This window comes from Gopherus evgoodei, chromosome 2, assembly GCF_007399415.2.
Source record: "Gopherus evgoodei ecotype Sinaloan lineage chromosome 2, rGopEvg1_v1.p, whole genome shotgun sequence".
NCBI lineage: Eukaryota > Metazoa > Chordata > Testudines > Testudinidae > Gopherus > Gopherus evgoodei.
The window spans coordinates 46296345-46316020 of NC_044323.1; the positions used below are offsets into that span (position 1 = coordinate 46296345).

General features: G+C 41.1%; 1 protein-coding gene across 2 annotated transcripts; it reads right to left on the reverse strand.

The window, feature by feature from the left end:
• Positions 1 to 1918: 1918 nt before the first annotated feature.
• On the reverse strand, positions 1919 to 19426 carry SAMD9L (sterile alpha motif domain containing 9 like). Of its 2 annotated transcripts, none has more exons than XM_030550569.1 (3): positions 19237 to 19426; positions 14063 to 14141; positions 1919 to 9186 (listed from the first exon to the last, which is right to left on the reverse strand). In XM_030550569.1, exons 2-3 carry the CDS (start codon positions 14074 to 14076, stop codon positions 4368 to 4370), a joined length of 4833 nt encoding a protein of 1610 aa, XP_030406429.1. In that variant the 5' UTR covers positions 14077 to 14141; positions 19237 to 19426; the 3' UTR covers positions 1919 to 4367. The 2 variants fall into 2 exon arrangements, with proteins under 2 accessions (XP_030406429.1, XP_030406430.1); XM_030550570.1 differs by lacking the exon at positions 19237 to 19426 and adding an exon at positions 15975 to 16073.
• Between the last annotated feature and the right edge of the window lie 250 nt (positions 19427 to 19676).

A 19676-nucleotide genomic window follows, 5' to 3' on the forward strand; every position in this document is an offset into this window, starting at 1 on the left:
CACAATGTATTTGTTAAGAAAGTTTGTACTAGTCTCACAGGGCAGAGAAAAGTTTGCTACTGGACTGAGTAAGAATTTTTACATGTGGTTAACTGACTGGATGAACAGTAAACTACCTTTACTGGTTATTTTCAGTCTTTTTAATGCTTAGCTTTCTTCTGCATTTTGTGTAATAGTTATGGGTCAAATCTTGAAGTCCTTCCTCTGGGTGTTACTCAGGCATAGGCAGACAAAACTCTTATTGATAGTGACTTCATTATTTAGTTCTTTATTAATTACTTAAACAACCTTGAGTCTAAATTTCTGTGAGAAGATATATGTACGCGTGTTTGTAGGGTATTTATTGAGATGGACTAAACTTAAACCCTGGATTTGAACACCCCCAAACTGTGGTGAAATTCAATTCTGGACCCAAATTTAGTAGCTGTCCAAATGTGCCAATCCAAAATTCTAAGGGCCAGACCCTAAGCTGGTGTATAACTGTGTAGCCCCATTGATTTCAATACACCTATGCCAATTTACCCTAGGTTGGGATCTGTACCCTCCTGAACTTTGGGAAAGTTTGCAACTAGATTTCAATCCAAACTCTGTGGTACAGGCACATCTCTAATATATCAGTATATAACTTGTAAGTAAATTTCTAAAATGCTTTGGAGATGTTTCTCATTGAAATATATACATGACAGTTATCTGACTGGCTTCTGGAAGCTGAACTAAATCAGGCCTAAATTTAGGCATCAGAACCTAGTCTGAGTAGTAGGTTATGTACTTGTGGCAGGGGTGGGGAGGCTGAAGTAGCCCTCTGTGCCCAAAGTACACCCGACTGTGGTAGTTTGGGAGCAGGGGACATGGTGGGGCCCACGCTAGCCCCTTTTGGGGGCAAGAAGGAAGTGCCACCCTGCCCTGCTCTTCCCCCAGCTCCACTCCAGCCCCATTCCCAGTCCCACCTGCAGCTGGGGCTCCAGTGGCGGCCATGCTCCTCGTCCCAGTGGCAGGTCTGCTCTTGGCCACAGCCCTGGCCTCTGCTCCCGGCTGCAGCTCCAAACCAGGCCTCGGCACCTGACCGTGACTGCGGCCCCTGCCTCCCAACCGCAGCCTGACTCCTGATCCTGACCATGCCTCCAGCCCTGCCAGGGGTGCCAGAATGGGCGGGGGGGCGTAGCCCCCATCACTTTTTACCAGCCATAAGGCCAAATGATGGTGGAGAGGAGCGAGCGGGGAGCAGGGTCTTGGTGAGAAGGGCGGTGTGAGGGCAGGGTTTTGGGGGAATGGGCAGTGTGAGGGCAGGCCCATGGTTTGGGCAGTGGTGCTCCCCCCCACTTTAAGGGAGCTTCCACTGATCCTGGGGCCCACTCCTGGCCATGGTTCCCGACAACAGTTCTGAGAGCGGGAAGGGCACAGACTGGTTCCATTATGGGTAAGGGAGGATGTGACAGAAAAAGTTTGGGGACCACTGCCCTTCTGGGAGGGAGAGGACTGGAGGACCAGTGTAGCAGCATTTCAATATTCCTGATCCCTCAGACTTCTGCTTCCATGCCTGTACTTCCTCATTCTGTATTGCCATGGGAGTGACTTTCACATGGTGCAGGAGGGGAGCACTCTGGGCTTGATCCAAAGCCCAAATAAAGTCAAAGGAAAATCTGTCCTAGGGACAGATCCTCAACTTGTGTAAACTGTTGCAGCTCCACTGAAGTCAATGGAGATATGATAATTTATACCAGCTGAAGAGCTGGTTCCCATTGACTTAACTGAACTGTGGATAAGATTCCTTAAGTGCTGCTCCTCAAACCCATTCCTTCCCTGGCCTAGACTGGCTCTGCTACCAGGTATGGAGGTGTGGGCAGGATTTACTCCTCAGTGGAACACTTGATTCATCAACCACTTAAATACTGACCTTAGCAATACACACAGTCAAAGGTATAGCGCCAAGTACACACATTAATGACATTCAAAAATAACAGGGTGGATTCCAAAATCCTGAACTTCCCTTTTTAATTAAATATCATGTTTCTGAATGCGCAAGGAAAACTTCAGGCAAATCCACATAAAATATAACAAAGATTAATCTGCACAGTACATGATGTCCAGAGAGCTGCAAGTCATCTCATGAGGAATATAAATAGCCCCTAAACAAACAAAATACCAAAAAAGCTCCAGTAAGCTAGAGAGTTGCTTAAGCCCAGATCCTCAACAGTATTTAGACACTGAATTTCCATTGTTTTCAATGGGTGTACAGTGCCATATACCTTTCAGGATCTGGGCCTTAACATTTAACATTCTTAAACTATTCACTAATGCATAAACATGTCCAGGTTTTCTTATGCATGTGGCATTTGTTAACTATATCAGATTTTTGGATACCTTTTTGGATACCTTGGTGAAAAGATTATGCTAAGCTATTATCAAAGTTTAACGTAAACTATTATCCGTCAGTGAATACTGATCAGACCCTTCCTTTTACTTTATCCCATAATACAAGAACAAGAGGTCACTGGATGAAATTAACAAATAAGTAAAAGGAAGTACTCTAAACAGCATACAATCAAATTGTAATATTCACTTCTATAGGAAGCTAAAGAGAAACAATCTGACTGAATTTTTAAAAGTTTTATAATTTTATAAGCATTCCAAATACTGTACCGATAAAAAGGGTTATACTATTGCAGAGTAATGTTGCAGAAGTATATGTCAAAGTAAAATTTGAAGTTATAAAAGCTATAAAACCTATGGGTAATTAATTAATCCCATCATGATTCAGGGCATAAATTGATTGCCTGCAAGGGGTCAGGAGGGATTTCCCTTAATGTACTATTTTGTACAACTGGCTAGATGTACTATAGGTTTGTTTTTTCATCTAATTCTGAAGCATCAGGTATTGGCTGTTGTCCAGTAGCTGGAATAGACTTTACCTCAGGTGATTAGTCATATTGAAATCCCATAGCTGGATTGGGCCTTATTTGTGGTACATCCTATGTTACTGACACATCCAGAGTTTTAAAGTAACTTTGAAAGAAAATTTATGTAAATGTTTACTAACTTAATAAATTTAAAGTCTGATAATCATATTCACACAGTGTAGAAGTATAACTGTGGAGAATCCTCAGACTGAAATAACATACTGTTTTTGATATTTCAGACTAGTGTACTTTTCTTTGTGGAAAAGTTAGAATACAACCCTAGCATATGAAATGGCAGTTTCCTGCATATGCATTCAGTTGCTTCTCCCATGGAAGACAACAGGGATCAGTGTTAAAAAGGAACAAAGCACTGGAAAGAAACAAATGCCCCTAATATGGAAAAAACACCAGAGGAGGTAAACCTATAGACCTAGAAGCATATGTGACAAGAGGTAAAATTTCTTAAGTGACTTAGGAGCTTAAGTTCTGTTTTCAAACTCCTAAGTGCCTAAGTCCCTTTTGAAAATGTGACTTAGGCACTTTTGAAATTTTTAACTCAGATCAATTTAAAATGGGCCAGAAATAGTGATGTTCTTTTGTTCAGTGCCTTGTAAGTCAAAACAGAAAATACTTGTATCTTTGCTTTGTACCCTAGGCCCATCTTTATTTCCAAATAGCTCAGGGGAAGAGGAACAGGAATGCTTGCTTTCTCCTGCAGTAAATATATTACAGTTATTGTTTATCTAAAATATGAGTACGTCAGAATATAGCTATTATAGATCTATTTTGCTGTAGATCAAAAGGTTATTTTCATAGCTACCTGAAGGCCTGATCGCCCCTGCCTTGCACCTTGTATAGTCATTTACTTTTGTGCAAAGTTGGTGTAAAATGCTACCATTTGATTTGGTAGCATTTCACACCCACAACATACAAGGTAAATCACTATATAATCTAAAGGCAATGGAGAATCAGACCCTAATTGATCAATGTTCTATGTACGTTCAAAGTGTATAGGAGTATCAGCTTGGTGATCTAATGTTTTTAGGAAAATAGTAAAAATAAAGAACAGTTGGGAGCCTCAGAGGGAGTGTATATAGCAGAAGGTGATAGGGCTTTATAGCCATCATAGCATTTTAAAAACAAACCATGCTGGGGTCATTTTGTGTGCAAAGTTCTTTCCAAGCTGAATAATATCTTTCTTCACCTCAGCCATTCAAGAATCTTGCTTTGCATTAGCATGTCTGCATATCATACCACAGTGCTCATATCTGGAAACGTAGGAGAGGAGTTAAAGAGAGCTCTGCACTAAATGTGAAGAGGCTGAAGAGAAAAGGGAATTGCACAGAAACCCAGTTGCTGCCTTCTGAAGCTACAGAGAATAAAGAAGGGTTAAGGATGAAAAAAAAAATGTATGTAAAAGGCTCCATGGATGTAGAAGTGGAGCATATAATACTTTAATTATTCAAACTCTTAAATCATTTTTATGTCATATGCTATTGGACCATCCATGGAAAATCCCAGATAGAAAGACACTCTTTCTATGCTTTTGCCACTTCTGAGCCGGCCTAAGAAAGCAGGTCGCACTGGTATACTGATTTTTTCATCAATTCCATAGTCCACATAGACAAGATCATTTTCGACCTTGCCATCTAGACGAAGCAATAGATTTTGGACATCCTTTTCTTCCCATATGCATCCTTTCTGCCACAGGGAATGCAATTCATGTACTTGAAGTGCACTGAAAAACTGATCTATTTTTCCTTTGTGAACAAGCCTATTCAGACCTCTACTACTCCCAAGATAGAAATGAGCAATAGGCTGTTTGGAACGACACATTTGTTTGTATTGTCCTCTAAAAGACTTCTTCAATGATGTGACATACTTTTCCATTTGTCTGGAATCCTGATCTAATTCTTTTTGATTCTCTGGCCAGAACAGTAAAGAGGCTAAGAAGTAAGGTTCTGAAAATCGATGCTCTAGACCTACTTGCTGTAGGATTTTTCTAAGCTGTGCTTTCAATTCATGAAGAGCACATATCTTTCTGGATTTAGGTTTAATACAACTGAGAACAATGTTTGCCAAAATGAAATTCTGCTTCTCCCTCAATAAGGGTCCGGATGTGCATTTTTCAATCAAAAATGTGTATTTAATCACTATGTCTTCCACTTTGCTTTCAGCTTTTTCATGACTGTTGAGATACTCCAAAAGCCCAGAAAATCTGTCTGCTTTCAAAGCCTCCAAACTTCTCCTGCAGTGATCCTCCTGCCGAGGCAAACTGAGTTTTGAGCTCATTGGATTGTCCCCCGATATCTCAGGATCCAAGTGGCAAAATATTTCTGCATATTTGTTGAAACATTCTCGAACCTTCTTACGTATTTTGAACTCCACACTTTCTTTTTCAATATTTTTTGTTTTCAGAAGGACAAAGTAGTTCTCAAAAAAGTCAAATGCCTCTTTCAAACTTGAGCGCAAATTAGATAAATAATGACAGTAGTGGTCAAGTGCAAACTTATATTCTTCACTTTCAGTGTCACTAGTTGCAGTTGGGATGGCATGCTTTCCTGACAAATATTGTAGCATATCTTCTTGGGACAATGGATTTTTTTTGTTGAAAAGAGGAGTACACCCAAGAATATCTATAGTGTACAGACCAGTTTCTATCTCCCCCAGATAACCAGCTGTATTATAAGTATCATACCTCCTTTTAGACTTTTGGAGCTGCAAAGCTTCTCTTACATTGTCTGTACTTTCATTCTGTTGCTGTGATTCTTTAAAAGCCTCTGAAGCACACTTAGCAAGCTCTAGCAAATGTTTCAGGTCTTCAGCAGTTATGACCTTCCTTTTTGCATTTTCATCCACCCAATTTTTTACCTGACTTTTAAAGACTTGGCCTAAAGTATCTGATATATATGAATTGTTAGGGGCTCTCTTTTTGGCTCTTTTGGCCCACTCCAGTGCAGAGACAAAATTCTTGTCTATAATGTAGTAGTGTCTTGCTAAGGCTTGGCAAATGAATGGGTTTTGGCTAAATCGAATGGCTCCTTCACGTAACACACTTTCAACTTCAGCACTACCTTCTTCCTTCTGAATTTTTTCAATTAATGGGGAAAACAAGGTGTCTGTGTCATCTCCATGTTCTTTACGTTGTCTGGTAAGTAGCATACTTTGTACATCATCTAGAAGTTTTTTTCTTCCTAAGCCAGTATCATAAAATAAATTCTGTTTTAACAATTGCAGTGTTATTGCACTTTTAGTTAACCTATAGGTTAGGTTAAATTCTTCCAGACAGCAATTAGCGATCAGTGGGTGAATGATACGCACTCCTTTGTATGTTCCATATTCTTGCACCTGACTCTGTATTAGAATATTAGAACAAATTCCCATCTTGTCTTCTAAACTTTCTTTACCCCAATATTTGCTAATTATTCCTAAGAAATCTTCACATTGCGATACTGACACAGTGGACTCTGTAACGTAAGAGTTTAATATTGCCAGGAAGGAAATAAGTTGTCCTTGTTTGCTGTTAATGTCCAAACCTTTCAGTGTGTTCTTGACCACATTTTTTATATATTCTGGATTAAATTGCTCTTTCATAATCATAAATGAATAGAAATCTTCAGGATGCTGATGCTGCTGTTTAATTTCTTCCAGTTTCTTCTCAAAAGCCCGTTGTTCTTTGAAAGAAAGTTCACATTTTAGATTAATGCTGTCTGATTGACTGCACTTTGAGCTTTCCACAGGATTCTGGGATCTCATACAATTTATGATGATCACTAGAGGGTTTTCATAGCTAATGCATTTTCTTGCTATCGCTGACTGAATTTCATGCTCCAGAAGGTAGACATTTTCTTGCTCTTCAAAATGATCTACAAGAAGTAATACTGGCAAGTAATCTTCTTGGTTGGTTGCGCCGTAGGTGATTAAAGTTGTCAACTGTGTTCCGATTTCTGCAAAATCAACAGCTTTATTTTTCAGAACAGCACATCTGAATTTCTTCTTTAACTCCCAGAGAACATGCATAGCTAAGGTAGTTCCACCACAGCCTGGAGAGTGATAAAGATTGATAACTTTTGATGGTTTTTGTGTAGAGGAATGAGATGAAGATTGAATCAACTCTTCAAGTTTTTCATAACTGTCCCTTTTGATAAAGGGGGAAGAATAGTTTTCAGAAGAGAAATAAAAATTCCACCATGATACTTTGCCACCCCGGTAAAAATGCTCTTCTTGAGATTTTCTGAATTCAGAAAATTGAACTTTATCCTTCTCTATATCTGTGTCTTTGCATTCATTTTCACAAAGTATTTCCAATGCTGTCATGAAGTCTTCTTCCTTCTTTAGAAGAATAGTAGAAGAACCATTACATGGTAAAAGCCTCTGAGAAGACTGTGTCACAGATTTCAATTTAAGGATAGTGCCGTTCACTGTTGGAAGGTTTAAATTAGCAACACATCTCTTAGTAAGTTCATCTGAACTAATGAATCTAGCTTGCAGAAGATCTTTCCATAGTTGGAATGTTTGTGCACCAATACAAATGCAGAGCATGTCTTCAAGCCCTTCCAGATCTTGGTAAAATGTGCAGAATGTTTCAATAAGGGGATCCCCTGGATCTTCTACTTCGGAGAGCAAAAGAAACACTACTAGAAACTTTCCTCTTTGCAGTACATCTGGGTGTGAAAGAAATGAAATCAATTTCCTGACTTCAGCAGCCCTCTGTTTTTGCCACAAACTTGGATCTAAAGGTTGATATTTTTCATCATTAAGGTCTGATCTGCCATTGCAGAAAATCCAGCTGGGCTGGTGATAGAGATTCAGATCTTCAATTATTTCAGAAAATGATTTCCCTTTCATTTGATACTGATTTGGAAAATGAAGGTTTGCACCTCGTTTTTCTCTGTATTTTTTGGCCACCCCAATATTTTCTGACTGAGAATCAAACTCCAGTACAGCAAACCATTTTACTTCCTGCAAAAAGTCTAAGTGCTGTGTTTGAGATGGATGGCACTTGTTTGTTACTAATATATACCAGTCATAATAGGAATTATCCAGCAAGTCCTTGCTACCTGTGAGTAGGCTTATCAGCTTTCGACCCTCATTCTCTTTCTTCTTTCGTTTTTCTCTGTGTTCTTCCTCTGCTGCTTTTCGACGATCTGCTGCAAATGTAATCTTGGATTTAAATGACTGGAGTTCTTTTGGATTATTAAGAATGTTTTTAGAGCTGGGTCCATCCCGTATAAATAAAGATTGTTCCCAAGTTTTAGTCTTAAAATTGTAATTATTTATATGGAAAAATTTAGTTTCACATATAGAGTGGTTTGGAACTACATCTACTTCAATGACAAATGTATTTGATGGAGTGTTATTTTGCAATAATACTTCCACAAATCTGGGTTCCCTAATGCAGGCTTTTGCAACACAGACAAAACTTCGATCAAAGTACTTTTCAATTTTTTCATTAAAATAATCAATAAATTCATCTTTACTGCTTAGTTTCACTCCTATAATTTCCCCATGTGGCTTGTTGCTTATTCCAAAATGAATAGTACCATTGGTGCGGGAATTCATACATGCAGCAGCAAATCTAAAGGTTTCATTGCTAAATTTCAGCTTAATATCCTCTTCTGTTGCATTCTCTGTGTTTGTAAACAGTTTGAACTCATGTGCTGGCTCAATGAGATTCAGTGGCCCTGTTTCAGGGACATTAAGAATATAGTGCTGTATATAACGACGACTATCATGAAACTCATCAAAAGGATATGGCAAACAGTTTTGTCTGGTTAGATGTTGATTATTTTCCAGTAATTCCTTTGATTTAACTTTTGCTTCACCTAACTTGTTTTCTGTTCTATCTGTGAGCACAGACTCTGTGCATTCAGATACTCTAAGTTCTTGTGACTCACTGGCATCTGCTGACTTTGATTTTCCTTTATTCTTTTCGTCTTGCTTTGCACTTCCTCCATCTTCCTTCTCCATTAAATATTTTTCATCAAAAGTATTTTCTCTACCTTCTTGTATAACTGTCTGAGCTGTGCTTTCAACTTGAAAGTTACATTTCAATGCATTCAGAATTTGAAGAGCTGGGCCATACTTTATGCCTATAGCTGTAAGATGTTCTTTAGTAAACAGCTTCAAGGCTGAACCTGTCACATCTTGGCTAAACAAGATTTCACCATATTTCTGATCAATCTTAAGTTCTTCAGTTACCCATTTTTTTACTTGTTCTTTTGTCCAGTCATCAATATTTGGAGGCAGATTTGGTTGTTCACTCTTCTCACGGTTTTTAACTTTAGCCCTTGAAAGAAAAAGAAAAGATATCCAAAACAGTTATCTATTACAGTATATTAGTTTTTAAAAGCTCTTTAAAATCATCTACCATCAAATTCCTTCATCAATGGTGTCTGAAATATAATATAAAGAAACACTTAGTTTACATGGTGAAGATAATAATAATGCCTCGCTCTTTTATATAGAATTTAAGGTACCACATATGTCAAACAGATTAGTTTTAGTATTATTGTAAAAAGAATAAAGATATTTCACTTTGCAGTCCCTTGTTTAAATTAAATTAAGGTCAATAATGAACAACATTTGTGAGTCTCTGATAGCCATTTGGTGGCCTATATCAAATGAGTTGGAAGCTTTGGTCCCTTTGTTGGTCAACAGATATTCATACCACAACCTCCATTGTTACAATTGTATTGAATTGGTACTACGTCTGTAGTCTCAGCAGGGAAACCTCTGGTGAGGTGGTTTGGGGAGTCCTGTACTCCTCTCCCAGTGCTTAGTTCAGTGGTGTCCTACCTCTTCTTCCTGAAGGCCAAATAAGAGCCCACAGTCAATAGTCTGAGGCAAATATTCTGCTCTGTTCCACTCCTTTTGCACCATGCAGACAGTGCAAAGGGAGCACAAAATGCTCATAAGTCCCCTGCTGGGGAATCCTCCAATAGGTATAGAGTCAACATCGCTATCTCCTGTTATAGTCTCGCTGCAGGTGCAGGATGTGTTTCAGAATGGGGAAGAACTTGTCAGATGGTGAGGAGAAATGGCTGAGATGTGCTGTGCTCTGTAATCCCTTGAGGACCAGAGCCAGCTGGTGCAGGTCAGATCAGCCCTAGATAAGAGAATCAAGTAATTATAACTGATAGTTGGGTCTCAGATTCTCTTCCTTTTCCTGGGTTGCCCTGGTTGGCTGTGTGAGGGAGAAGAGTCATCCTTTGCTAAGCACTCTTCTAGGCACATTAAGAGCCAGTTTAACTCCTATTACCTGCTCTTCCTTGGGCTTCCACAACCCAGCAGCAAAATAGTCAATAGAGCATTCAAAGCTACACTCTCCTCCTACACAAGAGGAATTCGAAACTTCTCACTGATGAGAAGAAATTTATTATAATTGGCATTACTGAAGCCAGGTGGGATGATCTGCATGACTGGAATGTTAAAATCACTGGTTACAACTTGTTTAGGAAGGATAGCGTGACTCAAAGAGGCTGGGGGTGGCACTCTACATTATCGACACCATTATCTGCTTTAGAGTCATTGATAAATCAGAACATCAGGATCCTGAATGCATATGAATCAATGCCCAAGAAGGGTGCTTCCTAGTCTTTGTTACAGACCATTGCTTCAAAATAGAGAACAGGGTGACTAGTTCCTTAAGTTGCTGTCTGTAATTTGTGGAAAGAAAAAAATTGTGTTATCAGGAGGAACTTCAATTTGGGATACATGATGGAGGTCTCGTTAGAGCCAGTGGCAAAACAACATTATAATTTCTAAATATTACAGATGATAATTTTCTTATGCAAAATGTGCAGCACCCCACACGAAGTAACTATTTTCGACCTCATTATGACAGATATAGCTGTAACAGGGAGCTGCAATAGGGAGGGGACAGCTCCCAGCAGAACATCTCCTGGGATTGTGGAGGAAGGTGGGCTGTATTTGGAAAGGTAGCACCTCCTATCTCCTCAGTGTAGTGACTCGGCTGATTCAAACACTTCAGTTTAGAAACCACAGACTGCATTTTGAGGGATGAGCATAATTCAATTCACAATTAAATACAAATTTTCTTCTTAACATAGTCACCCCAGAAGGACAAAATTTAGAGCTTTGAGGAGCACAGGTTGGACACCAATGCTTTAGGTATTTTTCAGGTGTTACTGACCACATAAGGAATAGTTACAGGTGTTTATATTTTATTAAAACCCCTCTTCGCATTACAGTTTTAAAAAAGTTATGACATGGACTTTTAATAGCATACTATATTACTCTTCATTTTTTACTATACTTTTGTATCGTTGTATGAAAAGGTTTCAGTCATGCGGCCCTCAGGCCAATGTACTAGTCCTCCATGTGGCCCTCGTGATGATTTGAGTTTGAGATCCCTGCTGTAGTAAGTTCCCTATCTTTGGGAAAGGGCCTGATAGAAGGCCAAAGAGGCTGGAAAGGCAGGAAGCAGACAGTCTGTTCCTGAGGTGAGCCTGAGGGAAGACCAGGCGCTGCTTGTATCCTGATCAGTAGAACTGGAGTCAGAAGGTCTGTGTGGAACCTGTGTGCTTACCACAAAGGAAAATTACAGTGGCATTATTAATTCCAGTATACAAGGAACTAGAAAGTCTGCAGAGCAGGGGTATCATGTCTCACATGTAGAGACCAGATAACATGGTCACTTGTAGAGACCAGTACAGCTTGGGTAAACAGCATGCTGGTGGTAAAGAAGCCATCAGGAAAATTAGGCATCTGTATAGAACCCAAGCCACTGAATCAGGCATTAAAAAGATGCCACTATCCAATGCCCACAATTGATGACATCTTGCCAGAACACTCCAAAGCCAGAATCTTTATGGTCTGTAATATGAAGAAAGGGTTTTGGCACATAAACCTGGATAAAGAGTCCAGCAAGCTGATAACCTTTGCAACACCCTTTGGCTGCTTCAGAGGGCTATGAATGCATATCGGCCTAAACAAATTAGCAGAGGTGTTCCAGAGAAGACTCATCCAAGTGCTTGAAGAACTGCCTGCGGTGAAAATAATTGCAGATGATATCCACATTGTAGGTGAAAAGAGCAATGATACAGAAGATGAACAAGATCATAACAGAAAACTACAAACATTTTTACAGCAATGCAGGTACAAGAAAGTAAAACGCAGCCCAGAAAAATTGCAACTCAATATTTGGTGGCATACATTGGACATCTGCTCACATCAGAGTAACTGAAAGCAGATTCCCAGCAAGATCAAGGCAGTCAGAGACATGCCAGCTTCAGTGGATGTGAAAGTGGTACAGCACTTCAAAGGAATGATAAATTATCTGTCCACATTCTAGCCACACCTGGCTGCAGTAACAGAACCCATATGGTCAGGTGGAGACCATCACTCCTGTGAGGATCCAGCCATTAGAGAGACACTGGAAAGAGGGGACTAAAGGAGTCATGAGGAGTGCAGTGACACAATGACTATGCAAGAGGGACATGCAAGAGGGACAAGAGATCCAGAGGAATAGGAGACACTTATGAACCAGCAAAAACCACACCTATACATCGCATACAGAGCTAGAGAGATCATCACAGGATGCAGAGACTGAGAACCATTTGGAGGCCAATCCCACAAGGAGGGAGAAGACTCCACAGAGCAAGAGTTTGCTAGACCTGGAGACAGGTGATAGGGAGACAAAGAGAGGTCACTCCCAGTGTGGTCACCTGTTGAGCAGACCCAAGCATCTCAAAGACTGTGCTATCAGCTGAATCTGTGGTAAAGGCAAGACTCCAACTTGGCTATATTCTGGCAACCTCTGGACAAAGGGATACAGGGTGAGGATCTAGGTGTCAATAATTTGTTTTTAATGTTTATATTAAAATTTCTGTAAAGTACGGAAGATGTATCATGATCAGTAAAATTGGAGTCATCAGGCCCAGGCTTCCTGGAGTGACTGTTATTGAGGGAAACAGGCAATATGAAGAACTGGTCTGGGAGCAACACAGTTGTATGGACAGAGCAGTGCACAGGATTTCATAGAGTTCCACTTAACCTGAATTCAGCATCACTCTTTGCTAATGAAACACTGCTGAGGAATGATGGCTTGCCTGAACCCTTGGGAAGGTGGATAACTATGCCAGCCTTAGACTGTATGGTGGAGTGAAATGAAGCACAGGAATCTGTGGACCAATGTGAGGACAGTTCATTATAGCTGACCCTTGCCTGCAAAGGAGAAGGTGGCCAGCTGAGCTCGACTAGGGCTGAAGATTTAGTTATCTATATATTTTTGTTGGATTTGTGACCTTGGAAAATTAAACTCTTGAATGTGTCTGGCCAGAGTGTCAGGCCACTCTTACACCTGGAATAGGCTGAAAAATAGAAGGGAAACTAAGGCACAGTGGCTGCTATTCCACATTCAGCCACCAGTCCTATGACATGTGACCATAATTCTCAGCCAACAAAGACTACAGATTTCGATGTTGATATTTCTTGGTTTATTCTTTAATTGATGCTACCAAGTGCTATTATATCAAACTAGGATCCAAATTTCAATATCAAAATTCGTAAGTTTCTGCACATTCTGCTTTGTCTGGAGATGAAACTGCTTTGTCTATGGCATATTGCCCTCTGTCAGATAGGGAGAGATGAGCATATGAATCAAACTCTCATGATCATTTTGTATAGTTATGTCAAATATAGACCGGATAGCTTGTACGTTCGACTGGCTACTGTAGAGAAAACAGGAGAAAAGAAAATTTGTCTTACATTTTTCTTCAATAGTTTGTCTGTTATTTTTAGAAATGAGGCCTAACTTGTAAAGTTTGGATCTGAATCTACTGGAGCTGAGATTTGGGTTGGGATCGGCTCCAGTTAATTCCAATATGAAAAGGCATGACAGAGGAGAAGGTGGCAGCACTAGAGCAGAGGTTAATGCTGGGAAGATAGCCAGAAGAAACTGAAAAAGGCATAGATCACTAGTGGGAGAAGGAGGCAATCAATCAGCTAATTCAAACACATTTTAAACTTTCTACAGCTTTTCAGTGTGCCTTGCTCTGTGACCAAACTGAATTTCCACATTACCCTCTCTGCTTCACTGAGTTCAGGGGAATCTTGGGCTATTTGTACTAAATTATTATTCCCTGATCGAATCATTTGCAGCTACTGCTGCTGAATCAGTGGCACCAGTCATCTTAATGTACCTTTTTTTCCCCATAATGGAATTCTTCTGTATGAAGAGTTTTCTTCTTAGTCTTTTTCAGTGAAGAGAATTCCTGCATGCTGAAAAAAGGAACAAGAGATTATCTAAGCTTCCTTAGCAGCATATTTTCTCAGGCTGCCTATCTCCACTGCTGTATAGTTACAAGTACAGGCAGGATTCTGGGACTTACTGCTTCAAGGGCTGGAGAAGTGCATGGCATGCAACAGAATGAAGCCACTCTTTTGGCTCCAGTCCAAGTTTTATGGGCTTGGGGACAGATAGCAAGTATGCCATGGAGCCATTGCTCCTGCATCTCTTATCCTTTGCACAGATCCATCTGACCTGGCTCCACTCTTTTCACATTACATGAGGTGAAGGGACAAAATCAACCCCTATGTTAGTAAAGTATCTTGTAAACCTATGATGCTATATAACTGATTATTAACAATACTGAAAGTATAGCACTTACGTTATAAATAGCATTCTCTAAAAACAAGTTTCTTGTTTTTTTTCATTCCTCAGGATTCAAGTTGCTTTATTATGGAGTTTGTTTTTATCATCACAGACATAAAAATGAAATTATTGTAAAGGACATTCAAATGGAAAAAACACACAGTGGCAGGGAGACTATTTTCAGCCTAACAAGTTAGAATCAGAGAAATGTAAGGGTGGAAGGGACCTTGAGAGGTCATCTAGTCTAGCCACCTGAACTGAGGCAGGACCAAATATACCTAGATTATCCCTGACAGGTGTTTGTCTAACATGTTCTTAAAAACCTCCAGTTATGGGGAATCCACATCCTCCCTTGGAAGCCTATTCCAGTGCCTAAGTATCCCTGTAGTTAGATAGAGTTTCCTAATATCTAACCTAAATCTCCCTTTCTGTGGATTAAGCCAATTACTTCTTGTGCTATCTTTGGTGGACAATGAAAACAATTGATCACCAGTCTCGTTATAACAGCCCTTAACATATTTGAAGACTGTTATCAGGTCTCCCCTCAATCTTCTTTACTCAACATTTCCAATTTCTTTTATCCTTTCCTCATAGGTCAGGTTTTCTAAACCTTTTATCATTTTTCTTGCTCTCCTCTGGACTCTCTTCAGTTTGTCCTCATCTTTCTTAAAGTGGTGCCTAGAACTGGTCACAGTACTCCAGCTGAGGCCTCAACAGTGCCAAGTAGGACATTTACCTCCAAGAACTTACATATGACCAGGGCAAGTGCAACCACTAGGCAAACTAGGCGGTCATTTAGGGCGCCAAGTGGTTGGGGGTGCCAAAAATTTGCGAGCCCCAGCCATGGAGGAGCTGGTGCGGCACAGGTTGGGCAGCAGCCCTGCAAAGGTGGCAGCACCACTAGCAGGGAGCTGCCGAGCTCCCCCACCCCTCCTGCCCAGGCTTCAGCCCGGCACCGCCCCTCCCCCGCTCCTGCAGGCTGCAGGAGATGCATGCAGGCGGCAGCCCCCATGTGCCCCCCCGGCTCCCCCCTCGCTGCGCTCAGGCTCTGCGACTCCTGGGAATGTGAGCAACCGCCGCCACCCAGGGCCGCCGGGGGGGCAAGTGGGGCAATTTGCCTCAGGCCCCCAGGAGAGTTTTTTTGGGCCTCTGAAGCGAAGTCCTTCACTTGCTCCGGGGGCCCCAGAAAACTCTTGGGGGCCTGGGCCCCCAGAGTTTCTTCCCCCCCGCCACTAAAGACCCCAGGCCCCCTGAATCCTCTGGGTGGCCCTGCCGTCACCTGGGCGCAGGGCCCTGAGTCTGCTCCTGGGAGCTGCAGAGCCCAAGTGCGGCAAGGGGGGAGCTGGGGAGGCACATGAGGGCTGCTGCCCACATTCATCCGCTGCAGGAGCCCCCCGGGGGGGGCACTGGGCTGCAGCCCAGCCAGGCGCCCCCCCCCCGCCCCCCGTTTCCCCTCTCACCGTGCTTGGGTTCTGCGGCTCCCCAGCATGTGAGCTGCCGCCGCTGCCATTGCCCCTGCTGGAGGGCTCCGGCGAACTGCGGGGAACAGAGGCGGCGGGTGGCATCCAAGCACGCAGCCGTCTCCTCCCCAGGCTCCAACTTTCCCAACTCCCGCTGCTCTCCAATCCGTGTGCCCCTGGCCAGGTGCTTCCCCAGCGCAGCAGCAGCCGAAGCTGGGGGGGTGGGGGCGGGAAGTTGCTTCAGGCAACATGGTTCAGGGAGCCAGGAAAGTCAGGGCCGGGGAGGAGGCGGCTGCATGCTTGGATGCAGCCCACTGCCTCTGTCCCCCGCAGATCGCCGGAGTCCAGCGTTGGCTCCTGCCCTGGGAGCAGCAGCGGAAGGCGGTGCAGGACTAGGAGGGATGCTGCTGTGGACCGTGGCCACCAGGCAGAGTAGGGTTCCCAGGAAATGTTCCTGACCATCGCCATTTGGCTGGCTTGGCAGGAAACCTTCGCGGCACCGATCTGAACCTGTGAGTTGTAAATTGCAGTCCCTCGGGGTCCACTTCCCCACATATTGCACAGGCCAAGCCTCCACTGCTCAACCCCCGCCCCTGGACTTTCTAGTTGTATTTCCCTGTATGGATTAATCTGGGATTTCTATGAGAAAACAACCTATTTAAAAAGTTACAAGATTAAATACTTGATATTTGCATTAACGTAACTTTCAAAAATATGCCTCAACTTTTTTTATGTGCAGTGTTTAAATCAAGAAAATTCCAGTTGCAATGATGTATCCTGCTTTTTAAACTGTTCAGAAAGCCACAGCATACAAAGAAATTAATGTACCTAACATTTTAAAAAGTAATTCAACTGATTATAGAACAGCCACAAAACTAGGAAAATCATGCCGAGACAGTTGGTTTCACACTTCCCAGATAAGGAAGTGATCAGTAAAGTAAGAAACACATATTATGCGTAAGTGGAGTCAATGTCAAATAGAAAGAGAAGTTTCAGTAAATGTTAGTTTAAACTTAAAGACATACTTTACAATATGAAATCATATGGGAGGGGCCTATTTTATAAAGAACATTTCAAAAAGCACTTTTCATCAGTTGTTGGAAAGTTGTCAGGTCATTTTTAAGTAGAGATATCAAAGATCTGCAAATCTGTTATTGAACTTATTACTATGAATGATTGAAAAGGACCAGGGTGATGGGGTTTAGCTACAGGGACACGATTTTTATACAATCCCTTGTGCTGTCACATTATTTAAAAGAGACAAAGTGGATGAGGTGATATCTTTTATTGGACCAACTTCTGTTAGTGAGAGGGGCAAGTTTTCGAGCTACACATTTCTTCTTCAGGTCTGAAAAGGTACTAACAGCGTCACAGCTAAACACTAGATCTAACAGACAGTTTAGCACAAGTAGTTAGCACATATTCAAGGGGACCATTCAAGGTGAAATAGCCCATTAACTCCCTTGTAATCCCAGGACAAAAGGGGAGATTAGTGGGTTGCAGGTTGTTGTAATTAACCATAAATCCAGTATCTTTATGAAGATCATGATTTTTCATGTCTAGCAAGGTGTTGAATTCAAGCTCCTAGGCTCATCTTTTGAAAAGTGTTTTGCAGATTTCCTTTGAGGATGAGGACTGATAGGTCAGATATCGAGTGATTTTGTGGGGGCCCAACTCATGAGTTCTGAATGTTTGAGGTTGACAATACTGAATATTACATCATGTCACCAAAGAAATTTAAGTCAAGGTTTCTCAAACTTTTTCACAGGCCGCATCTTAATACAGTTATTGTTTCATAGGCCAAATCCTCCCTCTCTGTATTAATTCTAATGAACAATGCCACATTATGCAGTATTCACTTTTGAAAGTTTATAATAAGCGATGCCCCGGGGGCAGAAGAAGGAGAGGGGGGCGCAAGTTGGAAGTTTCGCCTAGGGAACAAAATATCCTTTCACCGGCCCTGCATATGACACTCCTATTAATACACCACAGAATATTAGCCTTTTCTGAAACTGCATCACATTGTTGACTTGTATTCAATTTGTGATCCGCTGTAACCCACCCTGATCCTTTTCAGCAGTATTACTGCCTAGCCAGTTATGCACTATTTTGTTAGTTGTGTATTTGATTTTTCCTTCCTAACTGAAGCGCTTTCCACTTGTCTTTATTTAATTTCATCTTGCTGATTTCAGACTAGTTCTCCAATTTGTCAAGATCCTTTCGAATTCTAATGCTGTTCTCCAAACTGCTTGCAACCCCTTACAATGCTGCAGCCTATTTAGCACCGCACAGGTGCTCACGGAACTGGCCTCTTACTAATTTTCCCATCTTTCCTTTTCATTGGGATACTTTGCTGTTTTGCCTTTAATATTGTCTCCTTGAAAACTCCTGAACTCCTTTTCCCCTTAGATTTTCTTCCCTTGGACCTTACCTACTTGTACTGTGAGTTTGTTAAAAGTCTGCTGTGTCCTTATTCTGCTGTTCTTTCTCCTTCCTTTCCTTAGAATCATGAATCTATCATTTCAGGATCCGTTTAGCTCAAACACTGCCTTCAAACATCAGATTTGTAACCAATTCCTCCTTGTTAGAATCAAGTCTGAAATGGCTGTCACACTGTTTATTTCCTTCACCTTCTGAAATAAAGTGTTGCTCCCAATACATTTCAAGAAAGTAATTTGAATGTTATCATGTCACTAACCTGAATTCACCTTTGCAATACAAATGCAGCTTATGCACACTTAAATATAATTATTTAAAAACTAATACTGTACATTTCACTATTTGGAAAATATGTAGTGAAAGAGATATCTGAAGCTGGATGGTTTAAGTTTCATTTTCTAGGCTTCCTGTAACGCTGCTTAGTTTCATTTTACTAACTAGCGTTAGAGGAAATTAAGCTAAAAATAATGCTGGAGTGTGAGTAATTTCTTGTTGAAAGTAAAAATCTACTGTTTTTGTAATAGCAAGTTTGCTACCTCATTACTGTAGTATAGTATCTTTCAGTTAGGAACTTCCACTGAATGATTTAATTATAATCACGTCTGCAGCTACTACTAATAGCTCTTTCAGCAGGAAAAAAGGTTTATTAGAATATCATCTTTTATCCCATTATAGCTTCTGTCTAATATTTTGACAAAATAGTTTCACCAAAAAGGAGCAAATTCAAAATAAGCCATTAGCTGGTTTAGCATTGCATAAAATATATTTTAAGTTATATGCATCTTCTTTGCCCCTTAGAGCTAAAAACTGATAATGCACTTACCAAGATTGTCATTCAACTTCCTTCGTATAGTAGCTGGAGAAACGTGTTTATTCTGGTCGGAAAACTTGTGGAATAGTTAAATGCTTGCTTCTTCTAATCAGCTACAAGATGAACTTATTTCAAATACAATATTTTCTTGTTGCAATAAGGGTCTGGCACACAGGAAAACTGGCAAGAAACGAAAACTTTATTTCCTGTTATTTATTTGCATCACCCAATCACATGACAGGAGTTAGCATTCACTCCTCTAGAGGCTACTGGTGCACCTTCCCTTAAAATACAAAAGAAAGCAAACAAGTAAATAACTACTGTCTCTGAATCTCAGTGACTTTCTGATCACAAAGCCAGATTTTGTCTCAAAATATTTCTTTCTGAGAGGGGATGAAACAGTCAGGACTCTTCTGCAGAGTAGAGCCCTGATGCTGCTAGACTGACATACC